We start from the raw sequence: 25,562 nt of genomic DNA on the forward strand, positions 1-25,562 counted from the left end.
AGCCCGGAGGAGCCAGGCTAGTGTCTTATCATCCAGCTGTGTCATCAGAGATTATTTTTGGGGCTGGCAGCTGCAGGCGTCTGTGACACTCGGGCCCCAAGCAGGGCCGCTGGGGGGTTAGACTGGAAGTGGGGGAGGAAGAGGCCCGGTCGTGGGGAGAGGGCCGAGGGAAGAGTGTGTCAGTGCAGTGGCCAGCAAGGCAGTGAGGAGGGAGGACTGGGCCCCTAGTCTGGACTGCCGGGTGGACAGACGGACCTTCTCTGAGGTTTGGGCTTCGGATAGAGGGGGGAGGGCCCAGAATAGCCTCCCTTGAGTATCATCACCAGCTGGACCTAAAGGGTAAGGAGAAAAGGAGGAGGGTGTTGGAGGGATGGGGCGGGGGAGGGAATGGGAGCCTCTGACTATGGCAGACCTTGTTTCCCACAAGCCCTGCTTTCCACGCTCACCGTGCCTCTGTGGAGCTGGGCATCCTGCCCCCTTCACTGCCCCTCTCCTCTCCTGATTCCTCCCTCTCTCCCCTGCCCTTCCCCTGAACCTCTCTCCCACCACAGGGCTAGCTGAACCACATGGCCATGGAAGGGATGGGTGTCCTTGGGGGTGCCCCCCGCTTCCTTCGTTTCCCGAGGCCCGTCCGGGTGGTGAGCGGCACCGACGCCATCCTGCGGTGCTGTCTCACAGGCTCCCCTCCGCCCACTGTTCTGTGGGAGAAGGATGGGCAAGCACTGGAGGCGTCTAGCCGGCTGCGTCTTCAGACAGAGGGGGCTGAACATAGCCTTCTGGTAAGAGGAGCTGGGGCCCCAGATGCCGGAGTCTACGTGTGCCGGGCCCAAAACTCCTCTGGGGAGGCCTATGCCGCTGCGGCCCTCACCATACAGGAGCAGCCTCCGGATGCAGCCCCCATCCCCGCAGAGGGGTCCTCGAACTCAGCCGAGGAGTCTCCCTCCTCAGTCCCTTTGCGGGGTCCCCTTCCTCTGGCCAGGACACTGAGTCCTCTGCACACAGCTTCAACGTGCCTCTCCTCAGAGCCAGCCCAGACCCATACTCTTCCACAGGGGATCCCAGGCTTACTCCCAGAGCCCCTGGGAGGTTCCCCCATGTTCTTAGAAGGCCCACAGTCTCAGTGGGTGCAGCAGGGTGAGGAAGTAGTACTGACATGCCGAGTCAGGGGGCAGCCAGAACCAGCAGTGCACTGGGAGAAGGACGGGCGGCTCCTGGAAGATATCTGGGAGAGCAGTCACTTCTGTCTGGCAGAGGGCCCAGTGGGGGCTGGGGTCCACGAGCTACGGATCAGGGGCATCCGACTACCAGACGCAGGTGTCTACGTGTGCCATGCGAGCAACACGCATGGGCACGTGGTGGCTGCGGCCCTGCTCCAGATCCAGCCCTCTCCAGATGCCCCTCTGGGCTCTCCCCGACAGGCCCAGAGGGATTCTGCTGGGCAGGGCTCACCGGCCCCCAAGAGCTTCTGGGTGAGTGAAGGCAAACACGCCAAATTCCGATGCTACGTGACCGGGAAGCCTGAGCCCGAGACAGAGTGGCACTGGGAAGGCCACCCCCTGAGCCCCGGGCGCCGGCGCCTGCTCTACCGGGACCGTGATGGCGGCTTTGTGCTGAAGGTCTTATACTGCCAGCCCGCTGACTGTGGCCTTTACGTCTGTGCAGCCCGCAACACGGCGGGACACACTCTCAGCGCAGTCCAGCTACATGTCAGAGGTACAGGGCCGGGGGAATGTGGGAGAGAGGAACAGGACCACAACAGTGGTGCCACTGACCCAATGAGGGCAGTGATGAGCACCCAGCATAGGCCCCGACCCTGTGGGTCAGCTAAGCACCTGTAAGACACTGTTCCTGCCCTCCACAAGCTTACAGTTTAGTTGGGAAGACCTGATTGTCACACTGGAAACAACATAGGCATGGTATCAAAGTGCTAGATTATGTGGTTCCCCAGGTCTGGGGAAAAGCATCTCATCCAGGCCTGGGGGAAAGATCTCTCAGTGCATTTCTGGACTTTCTCTCTCCCTCTCCCTCCCTCCTTTTCTTCTCTCCCTCTCCCTCTCCCTCCCTTCTCTCCCTTTCCCTCCTCCCTCTGTCTATGTCCTGGGTCCCAGAACCCCGAGTACGGTTTGCAGTGCCCCTTGAGGATGTGGAGGGTGAAGAGCATGGGGACGCAGTGCTAGAATGCCAAGTGCCCTCCAGGGGCATTACCACTACCTGGTATCGAGAAGACCAGCGGCTGCTGCCCAGCCCCAAATATGAGATGGGGGAGGCGGGGGTCATACGGCGCCTCATCATCCATGACCTGGAGGCGGACGATGACGGCATTTACCTGTGTGAGATGCGGGGCCGAGTGCGGACAGTCGCCACTGTGGCTGTCAGAGGTCAGCTGGGCCAGGGTGATGGATGCTGATGGGGAGAGGAGCAAAGCTGAACCCCCACATTCACACCCCCCTGCTCCTATACCCCAGGGCCTATCAGGAGGAGGCTACCGAGGAAGCTGGATGTGCTAGAAGGAGAGAATGCGGTGCTCTCGGTGGAGGTTGGGGAAGCCGAGGTTCTTGGGCACTGGACCCGAGATGGTCAGGAGTTGCCAGCCTCCCCCCGAATCCTCCAAACCAGCTCCAACCACACGCACACCCTGGTATTGGTGGGGGTCACACGCCAAGACGCTGGCGTGGTCACTTTCAGCCTGGGCCCCTCCCACACCTCCTCAAGGCTGAGGGTCAAATGTAAGGAAGGGCCTTGCCAAGGGGCAAGAGTCCAGGAAGACTGGGGAGGAGGAGGAGAGGGCAATGGGTAGGGCGAGGGCCAGAGGGTGTCGAGAAATGGGAAACAAGGGAAGCAATCCGGGTCAGAGCAGGTGGGCACAGCCTGGGCTTGGGGCAGAAGGCAGAGAGTGTGGAAGGCTGAGGGAGTGAGGACTGAGCCGAGGGAGGGAGGGGAGACATGAAGGGCAAGAGCTTGACAGGATGGAAGTAGGTTTAGAGCTAGGTGTGTTAGACATGCCTGGGTCCAGCCCACGACCAGGGAGGAGCTCGGGTGGGTCCCGGGGTGGTTACTGAGAGAGCCCTGGAAACTGATGTGTTTTGTCTCAGGTGTGAAGCAAGTACCCCCAGGACCCCCAGTGGCCGTTGAGCTGGGCACAGGAGGCAGCAATGCTGCCCTGCTCAGCTGGAAGCCCCCAGTGCCCACCCCTGATACGGCCTATAGCTACCGGCTAGAACGGCAAGAGGTAGGCACGGATGCCTGGGCACAGTGCCTCACTACAGAAGCAGCCGGTGCCGTGGAGGTGCCAGGAGATAGCGTGCCAACCGAGGGCGACTACCGCTTCCGACTCTCTGTGGTCAGCGAGCACGGCCAGAGCCCCTACATCCTCTTTCCAGGCTCAGTGCACTTGGGTGAGTCCCCTTCAGCCTCATCCGTCCTTGGAGCCAGTCCTCAGCCCGTGCCCTCCTCATCCAGGCTCCCCTCCCTGTGCTCCGTCCTCATTCCCTCTGTCCTCCATGCTCTGCTCCCTGCCCTGCATCTTGAGCCCAGGCCACGTCCACCTGACTGACTCTAACTACTGCTTCCCGCCTTCCCAGTGCCCACAGCTCGAGTGCAAAGAGCTCTACAGGACGTATGTGTACGAGAGGGAGATGATGCTACCTTCTTCCTGGAGCTCTCCACAGCAGTACAAGGCACCTGGTTCCTGAATGGGACAGAACTCAAGGCAGGAGGACCGGAATCCCAAGGATACCTGGTGCAGCAGCAGGGCACCCAGCACAATCTGCTCCTCAGAGCCACACGGCTCCAGGACAGCGGGACCCTTGTCACCTTCCTGTGTCCTGGTGTGCACGTCTCTGCCACGCTTCACGTGCAAGGTAGGAATTGTAACTGAAAAGCCCCTCAGCTACTACAAGAGGTGGTACGTGGGGCAGTTAGGTGGCGCAGTGGATAGAGCACTGGCCCTGAAGTCAGGAGGACCTGAGTTCAAATCTGACCTCAGACACTTAATAATCATCATCATCACAACAACCCTAGGAACTAGGTAAGAGGGATAGTCCCCTCCTCATTTGCAGATGAGGAAACTGAGGCACCAAGAGATTAAGTGACTGGCCCCGGTCACACAGCTAGTGTCTGATGGAGGATTCTAACCCAGCTCTAATGACCCCAAAACCGGAGTTGTGGAGACTGCTCTCCACTGCTTTCCAGCGGGAAAGACATTATTACAGTGGTGGTATGGGAAGCTGCCCGGCCAACTCGCACAGGGCAGGACGGATGTGGGGAGAGTTTATTCCAAGGCTTTGAGGTGCCCATGAGAAGAGCAACGAAGACGGAGCGGGAAGCTCTGGCTGCCCAGCTTAGGAATAGGAAGGACACAGGGCTCACACTCTATAAATCAGTGCTTTCCCTCGCTTTCTTTCTCCCAAATGATGGGAGAACTTTTTCTAAAACTCACCCTTCAGAGCTCTGCAGGAGAGCCGAGCAGAGAGAAGGTGACAGCGGGGCCCAGAGAGGCCTCAAACCATAACTGGCATTTCTGTGGTGCTTTCGGGCCTCACAAAATGCCACCCCTGTGAGTGTGGTTTGTTCTTAAATTACAGACGGGGAAAGATCTTCCTCAGGTTCACTGGTAGCGGGCGTAGCGCTGGGACAGGTACAGAGCCCTGAACCACCTGACAAGCAAATGTCCAGGATGGAGTAGAAAAGGAAGCCACCTTCTTTCTGTGGCTGGTTCTGGCCAGTCCCCACTCTAGCCTGTTCTATCCTCGCCTGGGGAAGTGGTGGGGCTCGAATCTGCCTGGGCTCCTCAGTTTTGGACACCATTTCCTTACAGAGAATCAAAGCAAGAATAAGGAACGAGGGACAAAGGGGGTCGACCATTGGTCCTCAAGGCCTCAAACTGGGGTCTTGGTCAGTCAGAGGGCAGGCAAATTGAAGTAAATTCTTATTTCCTCTGCATTTCTGTGTCTGTGTCAGGAAACCCAGTTTACCAAGGGGGTCAGATTGGAACCCAAATTATCCAACCAACTTTAAAATCATAGGAGAGAAAGACAGAGAAACAGAGACAGACAGATAGAGACAGAGACACACAGAGAGAGATAGTGAAACAGAGAGAGACAGAGACAGAAAGAGACAAACAGAGACAGACAGAGACAGAAAGAGAGAAACAGAGAGACAGACAGAGACAGTGATGTGGGAGTCCCTCCCTCCTCCATCCCTAAATGTCCTGCCCTGGAACCTAAATATTGGAGACTAGAGACTTGCTAGCTGTCTAAGTCTCCGTAGAGGCTCATGAGTTCCATCTTGGCAGTGTGCCTGAATTCAGCAACTCAGTGATTATAGAGGCCATTCTATGTCATTGGGCTTCGGTATTTCTGTGGGTTGGCTCTCAAATCAATGTTAGAACTCGGTCCAGTGATGCAGATTACAATCTGTCTGCACCTTCTCGTCCTAGGAGACTCTTGTCTATGCCCTCCCATAAATCCCTGGTTGGGTGAAGGGGGACCCACTCAACATACTAAGGGCCTTCCCATAGGTCACCTAACATTCCAAGGCTGCTGAGGGTAGTGTAGGCATCTGTCCATGGGTTTTCTTCCACACCTACCCCACGACCCAACCACTTACTTTTCCACTCATACATCTCTTAGATGGTGTCTTTTGTGCTGCTTCTTCTAACACGCACAATTCACCTTAGGTACTTCGTGCTGCAGCCCACTGATGCCCACCACACACGCCCCCTCCCTGCCACCCTCCAGTTGACCCAAATTTTTGATTCCTCAGAGGTTGAATCATCCCATGACTCACCTCCATATGGCAGCACCGGAAAGATATTGGAGTTAAAACAATGAGATTTTGTTACAGGCAGAACCTTGGGGTTGTTGAAGATGCTGTGCAGCTTCCCCAAGGCTAACCAACTCTGGCCAGTTCAGGTGGCCCAGCTCTCTGTCCATCTGCAGTGCCCATCCAAGATGGGCATAGTAGTGATGGACCTTCCCAGCGGTCTGGCCATCTAACTATATATCAAAACTTGGACAGTTATCCATCGGTGGGGTCAGACTCAAACAGAAAGGAATCCCTGTCGGCCGCACACTGACTTGGAAGACCACAAACTAAACATTATCTATGTTTTGTTCTATTTTTGTTTATTTTGATAAACATTTTCCAACTACATTTTAATCTGGTTTGGACTGCATTTAGAAGTTTTAGTGGGCCGCATGTAGTACAAGTTTGATAGCTCTGGTCTAGACAATTATATATTATGTAAGCTACTTATCATCTTCATGAGTTCAAATCCAGCCTCAGACACTTACTAGTGGTGTGACCCTGAGAAAGTCACTTAACCCCATTTGCCTCAGTTTTCTGATCTGTAAAATGAGCTAGAAAAGGAAATGGCAAACCACTCCAGTATCCTTGCTGAGAAAACTCCAAATGGAGTCACAGAGAGTCAGACATGACTGAAAAATGACTGAACAACAACAGACTTGTACTTTGAAAGGTTTCCTTTGTATATCATCATATTTGGTAGAATGGTACATAAAAAATTACTAACGGGGGCCTCTAAACAAAAAGAACAAGTCATTGAATGAGTTATGCGGGTAGGTGGTGCATTCACATGAAAACACATGATAGGCAGGGTGCAACAAATATCCAAGACCTGTGATTGCTTTCACGGTGACACCAACCATGGGCTGGGGGATTCCCCTGGGCCCACCCAAGTCTAGTGTGCCTATTGGGTAACCCAGCTCGACTACCTGTGACTCTGCCATTATGACTGTTTGTATCTATATGTGGCTATGTGCGCCTCTTCTCCACAGAGCCCCCGGTGAGGATTGTGCTCCCTCAAGAAAAGGTCTCCATCGAGGCCATGAGCCCAGAACGACTAGTGCTCACATGTGAGTTGTCCCGGGCTGGAGCCCCTGTGCATTGGTACAAAGATGGACTGGAGATAGAAGAGAGCAAAGCCCTGATACTGGAGAATGAGGGCCTTCAGTGCCGCCTGGTGATCCCTGCTGCCCAGCCCCAGCACGGAGGCGAGTTTGTGTGCCAGGCAGGAGAGGATTCGGCTTTCTTTATGGTCACCATCAAAGGTGAGAGCCCAGCTGGGCTAAGATTACTGAGCAAGGGTGCCAGGTTAGATAAAGCAGGAGCAACCTCTCAGCCTGCCCAGGATAGGGGCCCCTTTGCAAGGTCCTGCTGAAGGTTTGTGTTGTCAACTCATCTTCTGCCTGCTCCTCCCTCACCTCCTATACCTGTTTCACTTCTGGAAGCTTGACAGATGACCCAGAAACAGAGAGTCAAGGGACAGACAGTGAGGCAGGAAGGACTGCCGTGCTGGGAGACGAACTGACTTCAGACACTCTTACCATTCTGTGCTAACAGAAAGAATCCTAAAATCACAGAAGTTGAAGGGACCTTGGAAGTCATCTCCCATGCAAGGGTCCCCATCACAATGCACCTGATGGCTTGGAGTCATCCCGGATTTCTTTGACTAGGTAATAGAGAGCTCATCCTCTAACTAGGCAGCCATTGCATTCAACAACAAACCCAACAAAAGCTATTCCTACCTTTCCAGTGCATTATCTTTTCCCCCAATCTCCCCTTCTCCACAATATCCCTTTTACCGTCGAGAGCATCACCAGCCTCCAGTCACCCATGCCCATCCTTGACTCCTCGCTCACCCTCACCCCATAGAGCCAGTCTGTTCTCAAACTTAGTCACTTTTGCCTTCCCAGTCTCAGTCATATGTGTCACCTTCCCTCCACTCACACAGCCTCTCCTCTGCGCTATTACAATGTGACAGGAGGCTCTTACTGTCTCCTAAATCACTCTCCCCACCTCCAGCCATGCTCCACCCAGCTGCCAAACTGGTTTCCCCAAAGGGCAGATCTGACTATTCAGTAGAGTCCAGTCGCCCCTTGTTGCCTCTAGAATCAACTATAAAATCATTTTTGGCCTTTAAATTCCTTCACTAGGGGCAGCTAGGTGGTGCAGTGGATAGAGCACCAGCCCTGGAGTCATGAGTACCTGAGTTCAAATCCAGCCTCAGACACTTAACACTTACTAGCTGTGTGACCCTGGGCAAGTCACTTAACCCCAATTGCCTCACTAAAAAAAAAAAAATTCCTTTACTACCTGGTCCCTCCCTACCCTTCAAGCCTTGTTATACTTCCCTCTCCTCCACAATTGATTATTCTACACTGCCCTATTTACTGGTCCTCACACTGGGCCCTCTTTCTCCCAACCCAGTACATTTGCACTGAGGTTCCCCCCCATACCTAGAAGGCTCTCCCTCCTCATCTCTGCCTCTGGCTTCCTTCAAGAGCCAGTTTAAGGCACACCTGCTCCAGAAGCCCTCTCCTGATCCCCCTCCCTGCTAGGGTCTTTGCCCTGAGAGGGCCTTCCATATGGACTGTCCATATTCTGTATATATCTGCTCATTTGCCCACTGTCTCCCCCATTAGAATGTGAGCCCTGGGGTGGGGCTTTTGCCTATATATATATATATATATATATATATATATATATATATATATATATGTGTGTGTGTGTGTGTGTGTGTGTGTGTGTGTGTGTGTGTGTGTATATATATATATATTCCCATCATGTAGCACAGCGCCTGGCACATAGTAAGTGCTTTATCAGTTCTTGCTAATTTGACTTGCTATTCAGAGCATTGGGCTAAATCCCAAAGCTTATAAAAAGGAAGAAAAAAAGCAGCTACCCTCACAGAGCTTACAGTACTATGGGGGGAGAGGGCTGATTGTTAGACATGTCTTCCTGACATTTTGGCCCAAATCTACCTCCCTGTAGCTCCTACCTGTGTGACCATAGGCAAGCCACCTTGATAGTCCTGTTTCCCTCATGTGAAAAATGAGAGGGTTGGACTATGTGATCTCCAAGGGCCCTTCTTGCTTTAGATCCTATGGTCTTATGGTATAGAAAGACACAAGGGAACCAAACGTAGCTCGTACATGGACATCTGATACCTACAGTGCCCCTTTAACCCAATCCTATCCCTGAAATGTCTATGTCACAAACTCATTCTAGGGACTCGCCTCTGGGCAGATAAACTAGTACATGGGGCAGCTAGGTGGCGCAGTGGATAAAACACCAGCCCTGGATTCAGGAGGACCTGAGTTCAAATTCAGCCTCAGACACTTGACACTTACTAGCTGTGTGACCCTGGGCAAGTCACTTAACCCCCATTGCCCCACCAAAAACAACAACAACAAAAACCTAATATATTACCTTCCCTTCAGTCTCAACGATGTATTCGCTTGCATCTGTGGCCTCCATCTTCTCCTCTGCCTCAGAAATGAACTCTGGCCTGGCCTCCAGCTTCCAAATCCTGCTTTTTTGTTCTGACCTATTGGTTCCCAGCAGTGGACCCTACTGACTAACAGTGGCCACAGGAGGAGTTCCAAGCAGGTTCCTAATTAAGACTCCTAATTAAGGTCACTAAGGTTGCTTCCATCTGTAAATGAAATGACCAGATTCTACCATGGATGATCTCTCTCCATAAAGAGTATAAATATCCCCACTGAAGCACACTGGGGACTTTGTTCTGACATTGCTGATGTGTCCTTGAACTGGCTCATCCAGGCTGTCACTGAATGAATCTCACCTTGAGGAAGTTCAAGGTACTTAGCTCCTAGTTAACAGTCTTCAGTACTGATGAAGAGAAATGCTTGGACTTGGCCTTTATAAAGGAAAACATTGACAGACTGAAAGACATAGAGAACATCTCTGCAGAGAACAGCCCCAGACCTCAGGAGCAGTGAGGAAGGGGAAGGGGAAGGGGGAAATAATTGTTCTATTTTGAAAAATCAGAAGTGAAATCTTCGAGTCCTCTGCCGGGCTAAGTGTTCTAGGTTTAATGGACTGGCCTGTCTGGCCTGTTCTGGGCCACACCCCAACATGTTTCCCTTGGCCCAGAATTGTCATTAGCCCTCGGTTTACATGTAAACATTCAGGCTAACATCATATCAGGTAGTATCAGACTTCCCCATTTCACAGGGGCTTCAGACCAGCCTATGATCTTAGCTTCCCCCCTGCCCCATACCCTTCAGAGGAGAGTACCCCGGGGTGAATACTCCAAACTCCAGGTCTCCATCCCAAGTATGTTTGTGAGCAGACATTTGTTAAAGAATATAACAAACTCTAACCCTGAATCTCCATGTGATGATGCTGTCTCCCATGCAGAACCCCCTGTAAGGATCATATTCCCTCAGGAGGAGGTGTCCGTGGCTGCCGAGAGCTCAGAACGGGTGGTTTTGAGATGCGAGCTATCCCGGGCTGGAGTCCCCGTGCTCTGGTCCAGGGACGGAATGGTGGTGAAGGAGAGCGACAGCCTGGTACTGGAGCGTGAGGGCCCCTGCTGCCTTCTGACACTGCCCTCGGCCCAGCCCCAGGATGGGGGCAGGTTTGTGTGTGAGGCGGGAGACAACCTGGCCGTCTTCAATGTCACCATCACAGGTGGGCATGAAAGCAGGGTGGAGAGTCTCCGCCTGACACTGGGGTCTCCTCAGCTGTCAGGGTAATGGGGAGATTGGGGGTCTTATGGGCCGGGAGGTACTTATCCAGTACAAGGGAGGGCCTTTGGGATACAAGCATGACCCCGGAGGTGAAGTGAGTAGCAAAGGGAGGAGAGGTTCAGCACTTTTTGGGCAAGCAGATGGTGCTCATTGCGCTCATTTGTCTTGTACGAGCAGAATGTGTGGTGAGAGGGAGTATCCTAGCTGAGGAGACTGGATGAGGTTCAACGTAAATGATCATGATGCAATTATACCGTACCAGGATCAGCTAAAGAAACTGGGGGTGTGGAATCTGGACAGAAGGAGACTTGGGAAAAGCATGATGATAGCTCACAGGGTCTCAAGAGGGGAATGCTGAGGCAGCTAGGTGGTGCCGTGGATAAAGCACCGGCCCTGGATTCAGGAGGACCTGAGTTCAAATCCAGCCTCAGACACTTGACACTTATTAGCTGTGTGACCCTAGGCAAGTCACTTATAACCCCCATTGCCCTGCAAAAAAAAAATTAATTTAAAAAAAGAGGGGGATGCCTTCAGTGGCCATCCAGCCCAGCCCATATCTGTATCCACAATGGCACCAGCAAGAGGTCACCCAGCTGTTGCCCGAATACCTTGAGCAAGGAGGAACCCGCTCCCTCCCAAAGCAGAATATTCCCTCCTCAGACAGCTCTGTTAGGTGACCAAAACCTGCCTCTCTACAACTTCCACCCTTTGCCCCAAGTTCTGCCCTATGGGTCCAAACAGAAAAAGTCTAATCCGTCCTTCAGATGACGGCCCTTCAGATACTGGAAGATGGCTCTTGTGCTCCCTGAGCCTTGGGTTCTCCAGCCTAAACATGTCCAGTTCTTTAACCCCCCTTTACATGACATCATCTTAATACTCTTACCTCTCTTGAATTGCTTCCAAGTATTAAAGATACATATATGAGGGGCAGCTAGGTAGTGCAGTGGATAGAGCACTGGCCCTGGATTCAGGAGGATCTGAGTTCAAATCCACTCTCAGACACTTGACACTTACTAGTGGTGTGACCCTGGGCAAGTCACTTAACCCTCATTGCCCCACCAAAAAAAAAAAAGGAAAAAATACATATATGCCCCAAATCCCCAAATAGACTTTAGAGTCATCCAGTATCAAAAGGGGATGCTTAAAGAGCTAGTAGGTTCTAATGGTCTTCTTCAAGAGAAGGTCAAACAACTACCCAGAAAGGATGGGGAGGGGCATCCTACTCAGGTATGGATCAAACCAGGTGACTGACCGCCAGGGTATCTTCCAAGTCTGAGATTCTGTGATTTTGTGCTGGGACCTGGTTCTTTCTTCTTTCGTGTCTTTATCATGGAGAATGGAGATGTTCATAACTCTTCATCAACGAGTATTTTTTTTTAGTTAGCACTTAACGTGCGGGGAATAAAGAAAGGCAAAAACCACAGCCCCTGTCCTCATTCTAAGGACGTTTATATTCTAAGGAGGGGGATGGTGTGTCAACAGCTATGTGCACACAAGGTATCTAGCACGTAAATGGGAGGTAGTTTCAAAGGAAAGGCATTAGGGGAGGAGGGAGGTTCAGAAGTGGGGAGAGGCCTCCTACAGAAGGTGGGATTCCAGCCCAGGAGGTTGAGCACTCCAGGCATGGCAGACAGCCATCGAAAAGACCCAGAACAGCTTTGTTGATTTCAGTTTGAGGCTTATGCTGATTCAGAGCACGCAGTGTATTGAGCTGGTAGTCTCCTCAAACCTCTGAATCGCTCACATAATCCCAGCTGTAAAACATTTACCTGCACATCTCTGTATTGCTGCTTTATAAACATTGCACAAGCTCAGAAGAAGTGCAAGGGAAGTCCCAGGGAATTAAGTTGCCCCCAAACTGAAGGCTTACTATGATGGTGATGGTGATGGTGGTGGTGGTGATGGTGTTTATAACTGGCATTTATCACTATAAGGTTTGTAAACGGCTTGGCCCCGTTTAGATCTCACAACACCCCCAATTATGACTGCACATTTCCCACTTCAGAGCCCCCTGTAAGGATCGTGCAACCCCAAGATGAGGTGTTCCTGACTGCTATGACCTCAGAGAGAGTGGTCCTCATGTGCCAAGTATCGAGGCCCGGAGCCTTGGTGGGCTGGTACAAGAACGGCATGGAGGTGAAAGAGAGCAAAGACTTGGTGCTGGAGAGTGAGGGCCTCCAACACCGTCTGGTGCTGCCTGCGGTGAGGCCCCAGGACGGGGGCGAGTTTGTATGCAGCACCAGAGACGACTCGGCCTTCTTCACCGTAACTGTAACAGGTCAGGCGGCCCAGTGGGGCTGGGACTCTGCGCAGCAGAATAAGGACAACTCTTAGAAAGCAGGTGCTAAGACCAGGTTCTTAAAATGGGGGTAAATGACACTTTGCAACTTTACTCTGATGGCAGGAAGCTCACTACTCCTGCTGCCCTGCCTGGGGAAGTATATGTGTGTGTGTGTGTGTGTGTGTGTGTGTGTTGTATGTGTCTGTGTGTGTGTCTGTGTGTGTGTGTGTGTCTGTGTGTCTGTGGTGGTGGTAGGGGGGTACCTGAGGCTGTCAGCCCTATTCCATCACTCTGGATTGGGGGGCCTGAGAGTAGAGAGTCTGGAGGAGCTGAAGTTCTCAGACACCCCAGCGGTGGCCGGGTGGGGATCCAGCAGGACCTGTACAAAGTAACTGGTCTGGGATTCGGAAGTCTTGGTGGCAATCTGGAGACTCGTGGCAAATCTGGGAGGGTTGACAAGCTGGGTATCCATGTCTTGACAATCTCCAAAGCCAATCTGGCCTCCTTTCTACCAAGAAGAAGCTCCTTGTGAGTTCCTCCCTACTCAGTGTCCAGTTTTCAGGGACGTTCCATAGAAGCTAAAACTCTCCATTTGGAGGGAAGGCTCAGGACAGTCGTCCTTCATTGCCCTGCTTTTCAACTCTTGCCCCCATTAGCCATAATGCCCTTGAGGGCAGGAATGTCTCATAGCTTATATATGTGCCCCCCTCACTTAGCAGTGCCTGGATCATACTTGTTAACTTCACTCCCTAACAATTAGACCTGACCCCAAATGGGCTAACTCAGGAGGTAATGTTATGAAAGAGGTTCACATATGGGTGGAATCGATTACATCTTAGGCCCCTTTGAGCTGGGAGACTCTACATATTTCCGTGGGGCAGACTATAGGTTCATGTTGTCCCCTTCACTATCTCTGAGACAAATGTTACAAAGCTTTTGAGCAAGGGATGCCCTAGCCGGATCCTTGTTCCACATAGTTCCCTGTTAACAAACAAGAGCTAGATCTGTTACTGTAAAGCATGTGAAGGCAACTGTCCATAATTCTGGGTGTCTGTATCTCCCTGACTGCAGACCCTCCTGTGAGAATTATATCCCCCCAGGACACGGTGTCCGTGGCTGCCCTCAGCTCTGAGCCAGTAGTCCTGATGTGCGAGCTGTCCCGGGCCGGAGCCCCGGTGCGCTGGTACAAGGATGGCCTGGAGGTGGAAGAGAGTAAGGCTCTGGTCTTGGAGAGTGAGGGGCCCCACCACCGCCTGGTCCTACCTGCAGCTCAGCCCCAAGATGGAGGAGAGTTTGTGTGCAAAGCAGGAGAAGACTCAGCCTTCTTCAAAGTCACCATCACAGGTCAGGGACCAGGCGAGACTGGACCTAGAGAATGGAGGAAGCTCCATCTACCCAAGGATTTCCATTCCCCACCCCCACCCTCAGTACAATAGGGAAAATGGGGCATCTCTGGGCAAGAAAGTGCTTGCTCAGGACTTGGGAAATTCCCTGGAACACAAATATAACACCCGAGGTGAGGGGAAGAGCTAAGGAGGGGAGAAGGTATCCATAGAATCTTAAAACGATAGATTTTCCCTTACATCCAAGGTCACACAGGTGGGAAGTAGGAAGGCTGGGCTTCAGGCTCAGATTTTACATAGGATTTCCAAATGCTACCTTTTCCCCACTGAACACACCACCTCATGTGACATCCTCCCTTCTATGGGGCATCTGGGGAGATCAAATGGTGGAAATGGGGTTGGGGTGGCTGTGATGAGCTGGGCATGGGTGTGGTTGAAGAGGCTGGTTGAGGCCTTTTGGGGGTGGGGAGGATTAAGGGAGGTGGTTGCCCTTCAACTATACCATACCATCAACTGGAGAAAGTAGGGGTACTGAATTTAGATAGCTCACAGGATCCCAAGAGTTGATTGGCCTCAGTGGCTACCTAGTCTAGCCCATAGCTCATGCCTGGAGACCCTGAGCCAGGGAGAATCTACTACATCCCAAGGCAGAATTGGCCCGGCTTAATCAGTTCTACAGCCTCTCTCCATCCTCCATCCATTGTCCCAAGTTCTGCTCTGGGGACCAAACAGAAAACAATCCAATCCCTCCTCCATACATGGGGTAGGCAGCTCTCACATGCCCCCTGAGTCTTCTGTGGTTCATTGTAAACACTCCGAGCTCCTTCATGACATCTTCACCATCGTAAGTTGCTTTTAGGTCTTTAAAGAAAACAAATAGCATCATTAGCAATGTGGAATGGGTTGATCTGGGTGGAGACTTGAGTTGCAGGGGGATAGTAGAGAGCAGTCCTTGAAGATCCCTCACTCAAGGTCTTTAAATGGAGGTGAGCAAACATCTCTCAGGATCCCCATGCCTGACCTGGGCTAGATGGCTTCTGAGGTCCCATCTGCCTAGGGCTTCCTTGATTCTGGGACTATTTCCGGAATGGTTGTGTGACTGATTCTCTACGGCCTCATTCCCAGTTGTGACCATATTTCTCCCCTCTTTAGAGCCTCCTGTGAGAATCCTGTTTCCCCAGGATGAGGTGTCACTGGCTGCTGTGAGCTCAGAGAGAGTGATCCTGATGTGCGAGCTGTCCCGGGCCGGAGCCCCTGTGCGCTGGTACAAGGATGGGCTGGAGGTGGAGGAGAGTGAGGCTCTGGTCCTGGAGAGTGAGGGGCCCCACCACCGCCTGGTCCTACCTGCAGCTCAGCCCCAGGATGGAGGGGAGTTTGTGTGCGATGCAGGGGATGACTCAGCCTTCTTCCTGGTCACTGTCACAGGTCAGGGGTCTGACAGGGCCAGGGCTCTGGGTAGATCCAGAGAGGGAGGGAGGGAGGCCATTGCAAGGTTCTGTGGGACTTCCTCTCTCTTCTGAACAACCTGGCGAATCAGGGCCTCTTTCTTGGGTTCATGCTGCCTTGACCACCACTTGTAAGAAGCTGCCTGGGTGGGGAAGCTAGGTGGCACAGTGGATAAAGCACCAGCCCTGGATTCAGGAGGACCTGAGTTCAAATCCAGCCTCAGACACTTGACACTAGCTGTGTGACCCTGGGCAAGTCACTCAACCCTCATTGCCCCACCAAAAAAAAAAAAAAAAAAAAAGGAAGAAGAAGCTGCTCAGGTGAGGGGGAGGCAGCTTTCACAGCTAAGCCCCAGATGACCTTCTGTGAGATTTTCCTTACTAAGAAACTGGATTCTGGAGCATTTCAGAAGTCACCAGGGTAGAAAGAGAGAGATGAAGGAAGAGATCGATAAGACAGAGCCTGTGAACCAGTCACCCTGCCCCTCCTTTCACCCCAAAGAGGCCAGAACCCTCCCAGAGCCTCATGCCCCTAGTTCAGACACAGCTCACTAGACAGAAAAGGGGTCCCTAGCCACCCAAATCTTCCCAGACATACAGCCCCACCCCTACCTGCTACTTCCTTAGGTCCCATTCTCTCGGTTCAACATATGCTTCCTCCTTAGTAAAATATTCCACCTTGACTCACTGGCACCCCCAAAGTCAATGGGATGCTGCCCCATCTCCTGCCCCTTCACATTCCCTTAGCCCACAGGGCAGTAGAATTTAGTTTATCCAAAGAGCTTCAGCTAGAATTTAAGGGATGGAGGTAAAAATGCAACCCCCTTGGGAAGAATACAGTTCCCTTTAACTTGGTACCTCTTGGGTGCAAAGCACTGTACTGGGCAGCACTGGAGATATACAGTCAAGACCAGACCTCAACCCTCATAGAATTTGTAGTCTGCACATGAACAGAATAGCCAAAGTCCTGGGGTCATGAAGAGTGTAACGTGCATGAAACTGCTCAACAACAACACAAAAGCATTTCTAAAGTGCTTTAAGTTTGCAAAACATGGTGACAATATGATCTCATGGCAAACCTTCCGGTATCTTTGCCAAGAAAACCCCAGATGGGGTCACAGAGAGTCAGACACAACTGAAAAAAACAACAACCCACTGAGCAACAAAGTTTAGGAGCCTAGAAATAATCCCATCATAAAATTCCCCCACAGACTAACAATAAAATGATAGCAGCTCAAAAGTTTTTAAGGTTTGCCAGTTTTCATAGGTTATCTGATTTGATCCTCACAACACACCCTGTAAGTTGGTACTGTTTTGGTTTTTGGTGAGGCTATTGGGGTTAAGTGACTTGCCCAGGGTCACACAGCTAGTAAGTGTTAAGTGTCTGACACTGGATTTGAACTCAGGTCCTCTTGAATCCAGGGCCAGTGCTTTTATCCACTGGGCCACCTAGCTGCCCCAAGTTGGTACCGTTTTGATCCTCATCTTACAAATGAGGAAACTGAGGCTGAGAGGTTGAGTGAGAGGGAATCTACTGCCCACCAAAGTTAATGTTTGAGGCAGGATTCAAACTCAAGGCCTCCGTCCACAAGTATCCACCAAACTGTCATCCATGTATGACCCTAAATGGGGACCTAGCCACACACAGCGCCACTTGCGAAACATTTACCAAAACCACTTCAGGCAGTCAAATATTATTCGCATTTGAGATACTGAGAAACTGAGGCCCAGGAAAGTTAAGACTCCTGGCTAGGGAGTGGAAGGATCAAAGCTTGTAGGTAGGGGCAGCTAGGTGGAACAGTGGATAGAGCACCCACCCTGGATTCAAGAGGACCTGAGTTCAAATCCAGCCTCAGACACTTAACACTTACTAGCTGTGTGACCCTGGGCAAATCACTTAACCTCAATTGCCTCACTCCCCCCCGCCCAAGAAAAAAGCTTGTAGGTAGAAGGCTACCTGATGGGAGTTGAGGGGGGAAGCCTGAAGCTCCCTGCCCTTGCCCCCTCCTCCTCATCCCCTCCCTCCCACCAGTACCCCCAGAACGGATAGTGCGCCCATCAGCTCGCTTCCTACAGCTGCAGTTCAGGTCCCCTGGTCGAGTGGAGCTTCGCTGTGAGGTGGCACCTGTGGGGGCCCGCGTGTGTTGGTACAAGGATGGGCTCGAGGTGGAGGCATCAGAAGACTTGAAACTGGGGGCTGAGGGGCCGGTCCGGACCCTGACCCTGCCCCATGCCAGACCCGAGGACGCTGGAGAATATGTCTGTGAGACCCGGGATGAGGCCGTCTCCTTTGACGTCCGCCTCGCTGGTCAGTGCTCTGCTCGGGAAGAGGAGAAAGGGAGAAGTAGGGGGACACCACAACATTTTCCTCAACCTGAATTTCCCCCAGCAGAGTCTCCCGTGCAGTTCCTCCTCCCCGAGGTGGCTCCCTCGCCGCTATCCGTGTCCCGCGGGGAGCAGTTGGTCCTAAGCTGTGAGCTGTCTAGGGCTAGCGCCCCCGTATTCTGGAACCTGAATGGGAGCCGCGTATTGGAGGATGGCAACCTGGAGCTTCGGTCTGAGGGTCCTCGGCGCCTGCTGCTCATCCGGGCTGCCCACCCTTCTCATTCCGGGAACTACACGTGCCAGGCTGGGTCCGACCCTGGAGCCCCCACCCTCACTTTCCCTGTTCAGGTGACTGGTGAGTACAGAAAGACAGCCTATGGGGAGTGGGGAAAGCTGAGGGAGGGGTGGGGAGCAGAGGCCCCGGGGGTGGGCGTCCTCAGTCCCCAGAACACAGGGGACCAAGTCATCCCACACACACATACGTACATACGTGGGTACACATCCACGCACACCTTCCTTTCTGGTCCTACCCTCTCTCTACCAACCCTTTCCCTGCCTTCCCCATGACCATGTGGGCTCTGGCCCTCCAGAGCCTCCTGTGAGAGTGCTGACACCTGAGGCATCCCGGACCGGGGTTCGATGCGCCCCAGGCAGGGACCTGGAGCTGGCAGTGTGTCTTTCGGGGCCTGGGGGGGCCGTGCGCTGGTACAAAGACGGGGAGCGGCTGGCCAGCCGGGGGCGGGTACGGCTGGAGGAAGCCGGGGCACGGCGGGTGCTTCGGGTGCGGGGGGCACGGAGCGGGGATGCCGGCGAGTACCTCTGTGATGCCCCCCAGGACAGTCGCATCTTCCTCGTCAATGTGGAAGGTAATGAGTCTCCCCCACATATACCCCAGCCCCTCCACAGTGTTCTGCGAACTCCCCACCCCCACCCCCACCCCACTGGCTCTCATAATCCCTGTACATCCCATTCCTCCCTTCAGCTTTCCCTTCTTTCCTTCCTCCCTTCTGATCCTAACCTCCTTTTTCCCCATCTTCCCATCTTCGGCTCATTTTTTTAAAGGGAGGGGGTGGAGAGAACTATCACAAAATCTTACTAGGAAATAACTTCTACTTGGTGTTTTGTTTTTTACAAAGACACAAAATAGTAAGTGGTGAACAAGAATCTTGAGAAGAAATGGGGGCCAGAGATGGGGAGGTGGAAAGAGATGCACCAACTTGAGGCTAGACTGCCTGGGAGGCTCTTGGAGAAGAGGGTGGTAGGAGAGAGAGAAGGCATGCTTGCCTGGGCTAGACTTGGGTCAGAATGGATGAATGGACGAATGGATGGATGGAGGTCAGAGGGACTGAGGGGGTGGGGAGGACCTCTCACTCTCTCCCAGCCTTGGCCCATCAGACAGTGTCCCCCCCCTTCTCCCTGCAGAACCCCCCCAGGTGAAGCTAGTTTCAGAACTGACCCCACTGACCATCCAGGAAGGTGATGATGCCACATTCCGCTGTGAGGTCTCCCCACCAGATGCAGAGATCACCTGGCTTCTAAATGGGACTTCAGTTACCCCCAGCAGCCGGGTAGAAATAAGCCAGAATGGTCCAAACCACACCCTAACCCTTCAGGGCTGCCGGATGAGTGACTCTGGCATGGTGACCGCCCGGACCACGGGGGCAGAGACTACGGCCCGGCTCCATGTCAGAGGTGATAGGCAAGACAGCCCATGGCTTCCCCACTACCTCCAGCCTCTCATTCTCCAACCCTTTTTGCACCCTCTCTAATCTAGAATCATAGACTCCAGCCATACCCAGAATATTCCTTAAAGTTCAGCTTGTCCAGCATTCTCGTTTTACAGATGAGGAAACTGAGAACATTTAAACTTAGAAAATACACATGGTAGAGCTGAGACTAGGGACTAGGACTCCAGGCTCCCAACCAGTCTTTCTTTCTTTCTTTCTTTCTTTCTTTCTTTCTTTCTTTCTTTCTTTCTTTCTTTCTTTCTTTCTTTCTTTCTTTCTTTCTTCCTTCCTTCCTTCCTTCCTTCCTTCCTTCCTTCCTTCCTTCCTTCCTTCCTTTCTTTCTTTCTTTCTTTCTTTCTTTCTTTTGCAGAGCAATGAGGGTTAAGTGACTTGCCCAGGGTCACATAGCTAGTGTCAAATGTCTGAGGCAGCATTTGAACTCAAGTCCTCCTGACTCCAGGGCCAGTGCTTTATCCATTGTGCCTCCTAGTTGCCCCTCAGCCAGTGTTCTTTCAATCAGAATGAGTGTAGAGGGCTGTTTGGAAAGGAGTAATACAACTTTGTGGAGCTCCTTGCCGGCTCCTCTCTCTTCCCCAGTCTACCTTCCCCCTCCCCGCCCCCAGTTATCCCTCTATTATAGCCCCACCTGGGATTCATCAGCCTTCCCTCTTCTTCAGAGGCTGAGCTGCTGTTTTTGCGGAGGCTACAGGATGTGCGCACTGAAGAGGGCCAGGACCTGTGTATGGAGGTGGAGACCAGCCGAGTTGGGGTGAAAGGAATAGTGAGCTGGTTTCGAGGGGGAAAGCCTCTTCCTGAAGACGACAGGTTCTCTGTGGTTCAGGATGGCCGAGTTCATCGCCTGATCATCCGCAAAGTCACGGTGAGTGACCAGGGCATCTACAGCTGCAAGAGCCACCACGACCGTACTCAGGCTCGGCTGCTCGTAAGGCGTGAGTACCCCACTGAGACGCCCCCTTTCCATGTCTGCCTCTTAATCCCTCCTCAAACACTCCCCCCTTCCTGACCTAGTTCAGGAAGGGCTGTGTCATCCCTTATCTGGACTTCCTCTCATCTTCCTTCAGGAGAGGAGATGAATGTAGTCCCCCTCTCCACCGACCCCTAGCCAAACAAACATGCCATACAAGTGGATCCTTACCCATGTCCCCTGACACCTGCCTCAGGGTGAAATATGAGTCTGATACAGGTTCCCAAACACTTTCCCCCAGGTCTGTGCATCTCACTCAATTCTAGTTAACCCTACAACAAGCAAAGCCCTCCTACCAGGAAGCCCCCAGTCCTCCCCACAAATGTTTTTCTGAAGCTTGACTGTGCCGTTCCTCCAGACTAAGTTGGGGAGGGGGGAGGCAGAAGGAAGTGGGGATAGGATCTCTATTGGTGCCTTCCTCTGGTCTCTGCCAGCAAAACCTGACCCAGCACCTCCCTGACTTAAGCAAGAGGGAAGAACTCAGGCACTCTCCAGTGGTCTTTACAATCTCATGTCTCCTATCCAAAGCTAAAACAATCGCTGTGAAACTGAGGGCACTGTGGGAGGTGGGGAAGGGTGTCCCCATCCACACAGAGCTGGGGACCCTGGCTCAACTCACATCTTCGCTCCCTTCCTTCCAACAGCTGAGCAGCTGAAGGTTCGGCATCGCCTCGAGGACGTGGTTGTCACTGAAGGGGGCAGTGCCACCTTCCAACTGGAGCTGTCTCAGTCTGGGGTGGTTGGAGAATGGGCCCGGGGAGGAGTCCGGCTGGAGCCCGGTCGGAACTGCCAAATCAGTGCCCAGGGCCACAATCACTCACTGGTGCTCAGTGGTCTCGGCCTGGCTGATACTGGAACCGTGTCCTTTACCACCGACACCCTGCGCTGCGCTGCCCGGCTAGAAGTGAAAGGTCAGTCTCCCCTTACCGTTAGCTCACACAGACCCCTATAGCCCTGTCTTCCTCATCACTTCCATCACTGGCTGTCTACCACCCCCAACCACTGTTAGGCCATCTGCCTCAGCAGCACACTGCCCTCTGGTGTCCATCCCACACAACAGTCTCTTTCCACCCATACCCCATGCCTTCCTCACCCCACATTTCATTGTTTGTCTTCTCACCCTTAGAAATACCTTTAGCTATTGTGAGGGGGCTCCAGGACCTAGAAGTGATGGAGGGTGACTCAGCAACATTTGAGTGTGAGCTGTCCAGGACCCAGGCCGACCTTACATGGGATAAGGTCAGCTCCCAAACAAGTATACTTCTGGCCTCTGACTGGCCTCCTCCCCTGCTAAGCCCTTCCCCACCCCAGAAGAGTGGGGGTTGTGAAAGGAGCCCTGTACGACCTATTACTTGTTAATATGCCTTTATAAGCTTATAAATGTATGTGTGTGCATATATACATATATATGTTTATATGCTGGCTAATAGTGGTGACCCTGGAGAGTCCCTTCCCCTTTCTGACCTTCAGTTTCTTCCTCTGTCAAATGAAGGTTTGGACTATCTATGACCTGTGGAGCCCCCCTCCCTGCTGTCACAAATCCTGTGCCCCAGGCAGGACCAATGGGGGAGCTGGGGGGGGGGGGTGAGGGAAGGGAAGGGAAGGTGAAGTGTCAGATAAGGAGCTTTTCAGAACCAGAAGTGAATTGCATCGCCCCAAATACCTACATTCACGCTGCGGCAATCTGGGTAAAAGGGACAGAAGGTCCTAAGAACGGAAAGAAAGTTTAAGGGTTGCCCACAGCCTGAGCAGAGGAGCTGGGGTGAAGGAAGGGAAGGGGAGGGTACGGGATCTCCTAGCGCCAGGCAGCCAGCCAACCCGGCTCGTGGGGCGGGTTTACAGACTGGTGGTGTGGGTGGGAAGGTGAAATCTGTTTTAGCGAGGAGTCACCAGGGCCGCCCACCCGGCTCCCTGACTCGTGAGGCACCTGGAGCCCGCAGCAGGTCGGCCCCCGAAAAGCGAAGGGGAGCGGGGGGAGTTACAGGCTTCAGCGCCGGCCTCTGGCCCCAGTGACCGCGCCCCCTCCCACTGCCAGGACGGCCAGGAGCTGTCGCCCAGCCCCCGGCTGCGGATCCAGGCTCTCGGCTCCCGCCGGCTCCTCCAGCTTCGGCACTGCAGCCCCGCTGATGCGGGCACCTACCGCTGCTCCGTGGGGAACGCCCAAGCTACGACTGCCCGCCTCACCGTGCTGAGTGGGTACCAGGGCTCCCGGGACTCTGCCACGGGAGGGGGCGGGGCCCTCTGGGATTGGTGCTTTGGGATCCCGCCTGGGGGCTCTAATCTAGCCCCCAGAGAGCTCTGCCTGAGATGGGGGGGGGAGGGCACAGGTGGTCACCTTGGTGTCCCTCCTGGTCGGCCGGGCATCTGGGGAAAGGGGGCGGTGCCCGCCCTCAGCCCTCCCCCTCCTTGTTCCGGCCCCACAGAGAGGGAGGTGTCAGTACTCCTTGAACTAAAGCCCGTGAGGGCCCGGGAGGGCGACGGCGCCACATTCAAGTGTACTGTGTCCGAGCCCGACATCCCTGGTTGCTGGCAGCTGGGAGGCCGCATCCTGCGCCCAGGGGGCCGTGTCCGAATCCGACAGGAAGGTGTGAGAGCTGACATCCCTCCCCAGACCTCAAAAACAGACCTCACCCTCATATACCCACACCTACACCCACACCAGCAGCAAGAAAGCCACTGCTCCCTAACTTGTCTCCCCAACCTCCCATCCCCCTTCCCCCGCCCCCCACTGCAACCCCCAGCTTTGAGACTGTACCTTTCTTCAACCTGTCTCTTTCTAGTGCCCCTCTCCCCTGTCCTGTATCCAAGACCACTCCCTCCGTCTCCATTTTCCACCTTTCCTAAGGACCGGGATGGTGCAATAACCCAAGGAGACTCGCCCTGCATTCCCCGAGTCTTCTTCTCCCAAGGCGCTCCCCCAACTTTGCACATAACCAACAGTGAACCCCATTTCCCTCCTCCCACTCCCCAGGGAACATGCACTCCCTGATGCTGAATGAGCTGCAGGCTGAGGATTCTGGGGAGATCCAATTCCAGGCTGGACAAGCAAAGTCCTCCACTCAACTGGAGGTTGAGGGTAAGAAGGAACCACTTGGGACTGAGGGGAAGAGGTTTCTGTGGACTAAGATTTGAGGATGTGTGCACCTACCTGCCTAGAATTGCTGACCCTCCCTGACTGGAGAGGGGAGAGGATGTTATTGTCCTCCCCTAATGGAGCATTTTGGTGTGCTCTAAGAGATCACTAGACCAAGAAGCTGGAAGTCTTGCTAATCTAGCCTAATCCTTTCATTTTACAAATAGGGAAACTGGAGCCCAGAGAGGCGGTGATTTACCAAAGGGCCTGTGGTGTGAGAAAAAGAGGGGCGGCAGGGATAAAGGGGAGTAACATGACTGATTCCCAGTGTGAGAACTCTCAATAAGACATCATAGCTTTGCTATTTCTTTTCTTCCCCTCCGCCCCAAGCCCTGCCTCTCCAGATCTGTCGTAAACCCCCTCGAGAGAAGACAGTGTTAGCGGGCCGGAGGGCAGCCTTAGAAGTGACTGTGTCCAGGGCAGGTGGCCACGTTCGATGGCTGCTGGGTGGAGTCGATTTGCCTCCTGGACCAAAGTATGAGTTTCGAAGCCATGGTGTCACCCACAGTCTGATCATCCACAATGTCCAGCCCACTGATGAGGGCACCTACTGCTGCCAAGCTGGAGAGGACAGTGCCAGTACTAATCTGCTAGTGGAGAGTGAGTGAGGGGTCTGGCCTGGGGGAAAGAGGACTGAGGTAGTGGGGTTGGGCTCAGGTGAGGCACTCAGAGAAGCAGCTGGCAAAAGGAGACTCACAGAAAGATAAAGGTCTCAGAGGGTTGTGTGCTTATGCAGGGGTGTTGTAGGGGAAGGGATGGAGGCTGGGGTCAAGCTGGGGCAAGGGCGGCATGTGAGAGAGGTGCTCTGTCCTCGAGGGAAGGGTGGTGGCATCCGGAGAAGAGCCTTTGGCTCTGTCCTCAGCCCAGAGCCCCCTTCCCTTTCATTTGCAATCTCTCCTTCCATGATGACTCCAGCTAAGTCTGACCTTGCACCTCTGCCTCTTTCCCACCTGTGTCCCCTGTAGGGTTTCTATTCCCCAGTATGTTTCTCTCTGTCCTGCCTATACCTCTCATGGGGTATATGCTCAGAAAGGGGGGGGGACTGGGTGCATGAGCTGCAAAGCCTTGGGAGTCCCATCCTGGGAAGCCAAGCTTTGGCCATGAGGTATCACAACTCCAGGGCAGCTGGGTCCCCTTTGTGTCATTCACCTCCCCATGGCAATCTCCCCATCCTGACCTTCTTCCCTGAGTTCCCGGCATCCCGTTTCTCTCTTCATCCCTGCTCCTTACCTCTCCCCCTCTCTCTTCAGAGCCTCAACAGGCAGCAAATATGGACAGAAAGGGGAAAGCCTCTTCCTCTTCCCACTGTGACAAAGGGAATGAATGAACTAGGGGAAGAGGGAGGCCTGGAGACAAAGAATCTTTTGCTCTGCAGGTAGCTAGAACCAGCCCCAGACACAGGATGGATGCCCGCGGACAGATGAGGAGCCCGAACAGTCTCCGGGTCTGGGGAGCGTGGAGAGGGGAGGGGCAGGGGGAAATAAACACAGCCCAGTCCTTCTGCCCACCCATCATCCCTCGGGCTCTCTGCGGTGTTTGGTCACCGCTCTGACCATCCACACATGTCACCGAGTGGCCAAAACTTTCACTATTCAACCTCCCCCCCCCCCGGGGGCTGCTGGGAAACCACTCCTGGTTCAGGCCTTTGAATTTGGCACATTTATAAAAGATGTAAAACGAGAAGAGGACGAGGAGAAAGAGGAAGAGGGGGAGGAGGAGGAGGAAAAGGAGACAAAAGCACGAGGTGTCTGGAGTAGAACAAAAGACACCAGACATGCACCGTGCACAAGCTCCCAAAACCCACCC

The 25,562-nt window shown here is 53.3% G+C and overlaps 1 protein-coding gene across 6 annotated transcripts; it reads left to right on the forward strand.

The window, feature by feature from the left end:
* Nucleotides 1–140: 140 nt before the first annotated feature.
* On the forward strand, nt 141–25,560 carry OBSL1 (obscurin like cytoskeletal adaptor 1). Of its 6 annotated transcripts, XM_043994405.1 has the most exons (24): nt 141–339; nt 552–779; nt 1,419–1,713; nt 2,109–2,378; nt 2,466–2,726; nt 3,093–3,395; nt 3,582–3,860; nt 6,798–7,070; nt 10,186–10,458; nt 12,523–12,795; nt 13,870–14,142; nt 15,294–15,566; nt 17,619–17,894; nt 17,979–18,266; nt 18,502–18,777; nt 19,334–19,603; nt 20,316–20,588; nt 21,268–21,534; nt 21,750–21,862; nt 22,659–22,815; nt 23,047–23,208; nt 23,595–23,699; nt 24,087–24,356; nt 25,132–25,560. In XM_043994405.1, exons 2-24 carry the CDS (start codon nt 567–569, stop codon nt 25,137–25,139), a joined length of 5,451 nt encoding a protein of 1,816 aa, XP_043850340.1. In that variant the 5' UTR covers nt 141–339; nt 552–566; the 3' UTR covers nt 25,140–25,560. The 6 variants fall into 6 exon arrangements, with proteins under 6 accessions (XP_043850340.1, XP_043850336.1, XP_043850337.1 ...); XM_043994401.1 differs by having other exon boundaries at nt 552–1,713; XM_043994402.1 differs by lacking the exon at nt 18,502–18,777 and having other exon boundaries at nt 552–1,713.
* The last annotated feature ends 2 nt before the right edge of the window (nt 25,561–25,562 follow it).

The sequence above is a fragment of the Dromiciops gliroides genome, chromosome 3, assembly GCF_019393635.1.
Source record: "Dromiciops gliroides isolate mDroGli1 chromosome 3, mDroGli1.pri, whole genome shotgun sequence".
In the NCBI taxonomy this organism is placed as follows: Eukaryota; Metazoa; Chordata; class Mammalia; order Microbiotheria; family Microbiotheriidae; genus Dromiciops; species Dromiciops gliroides.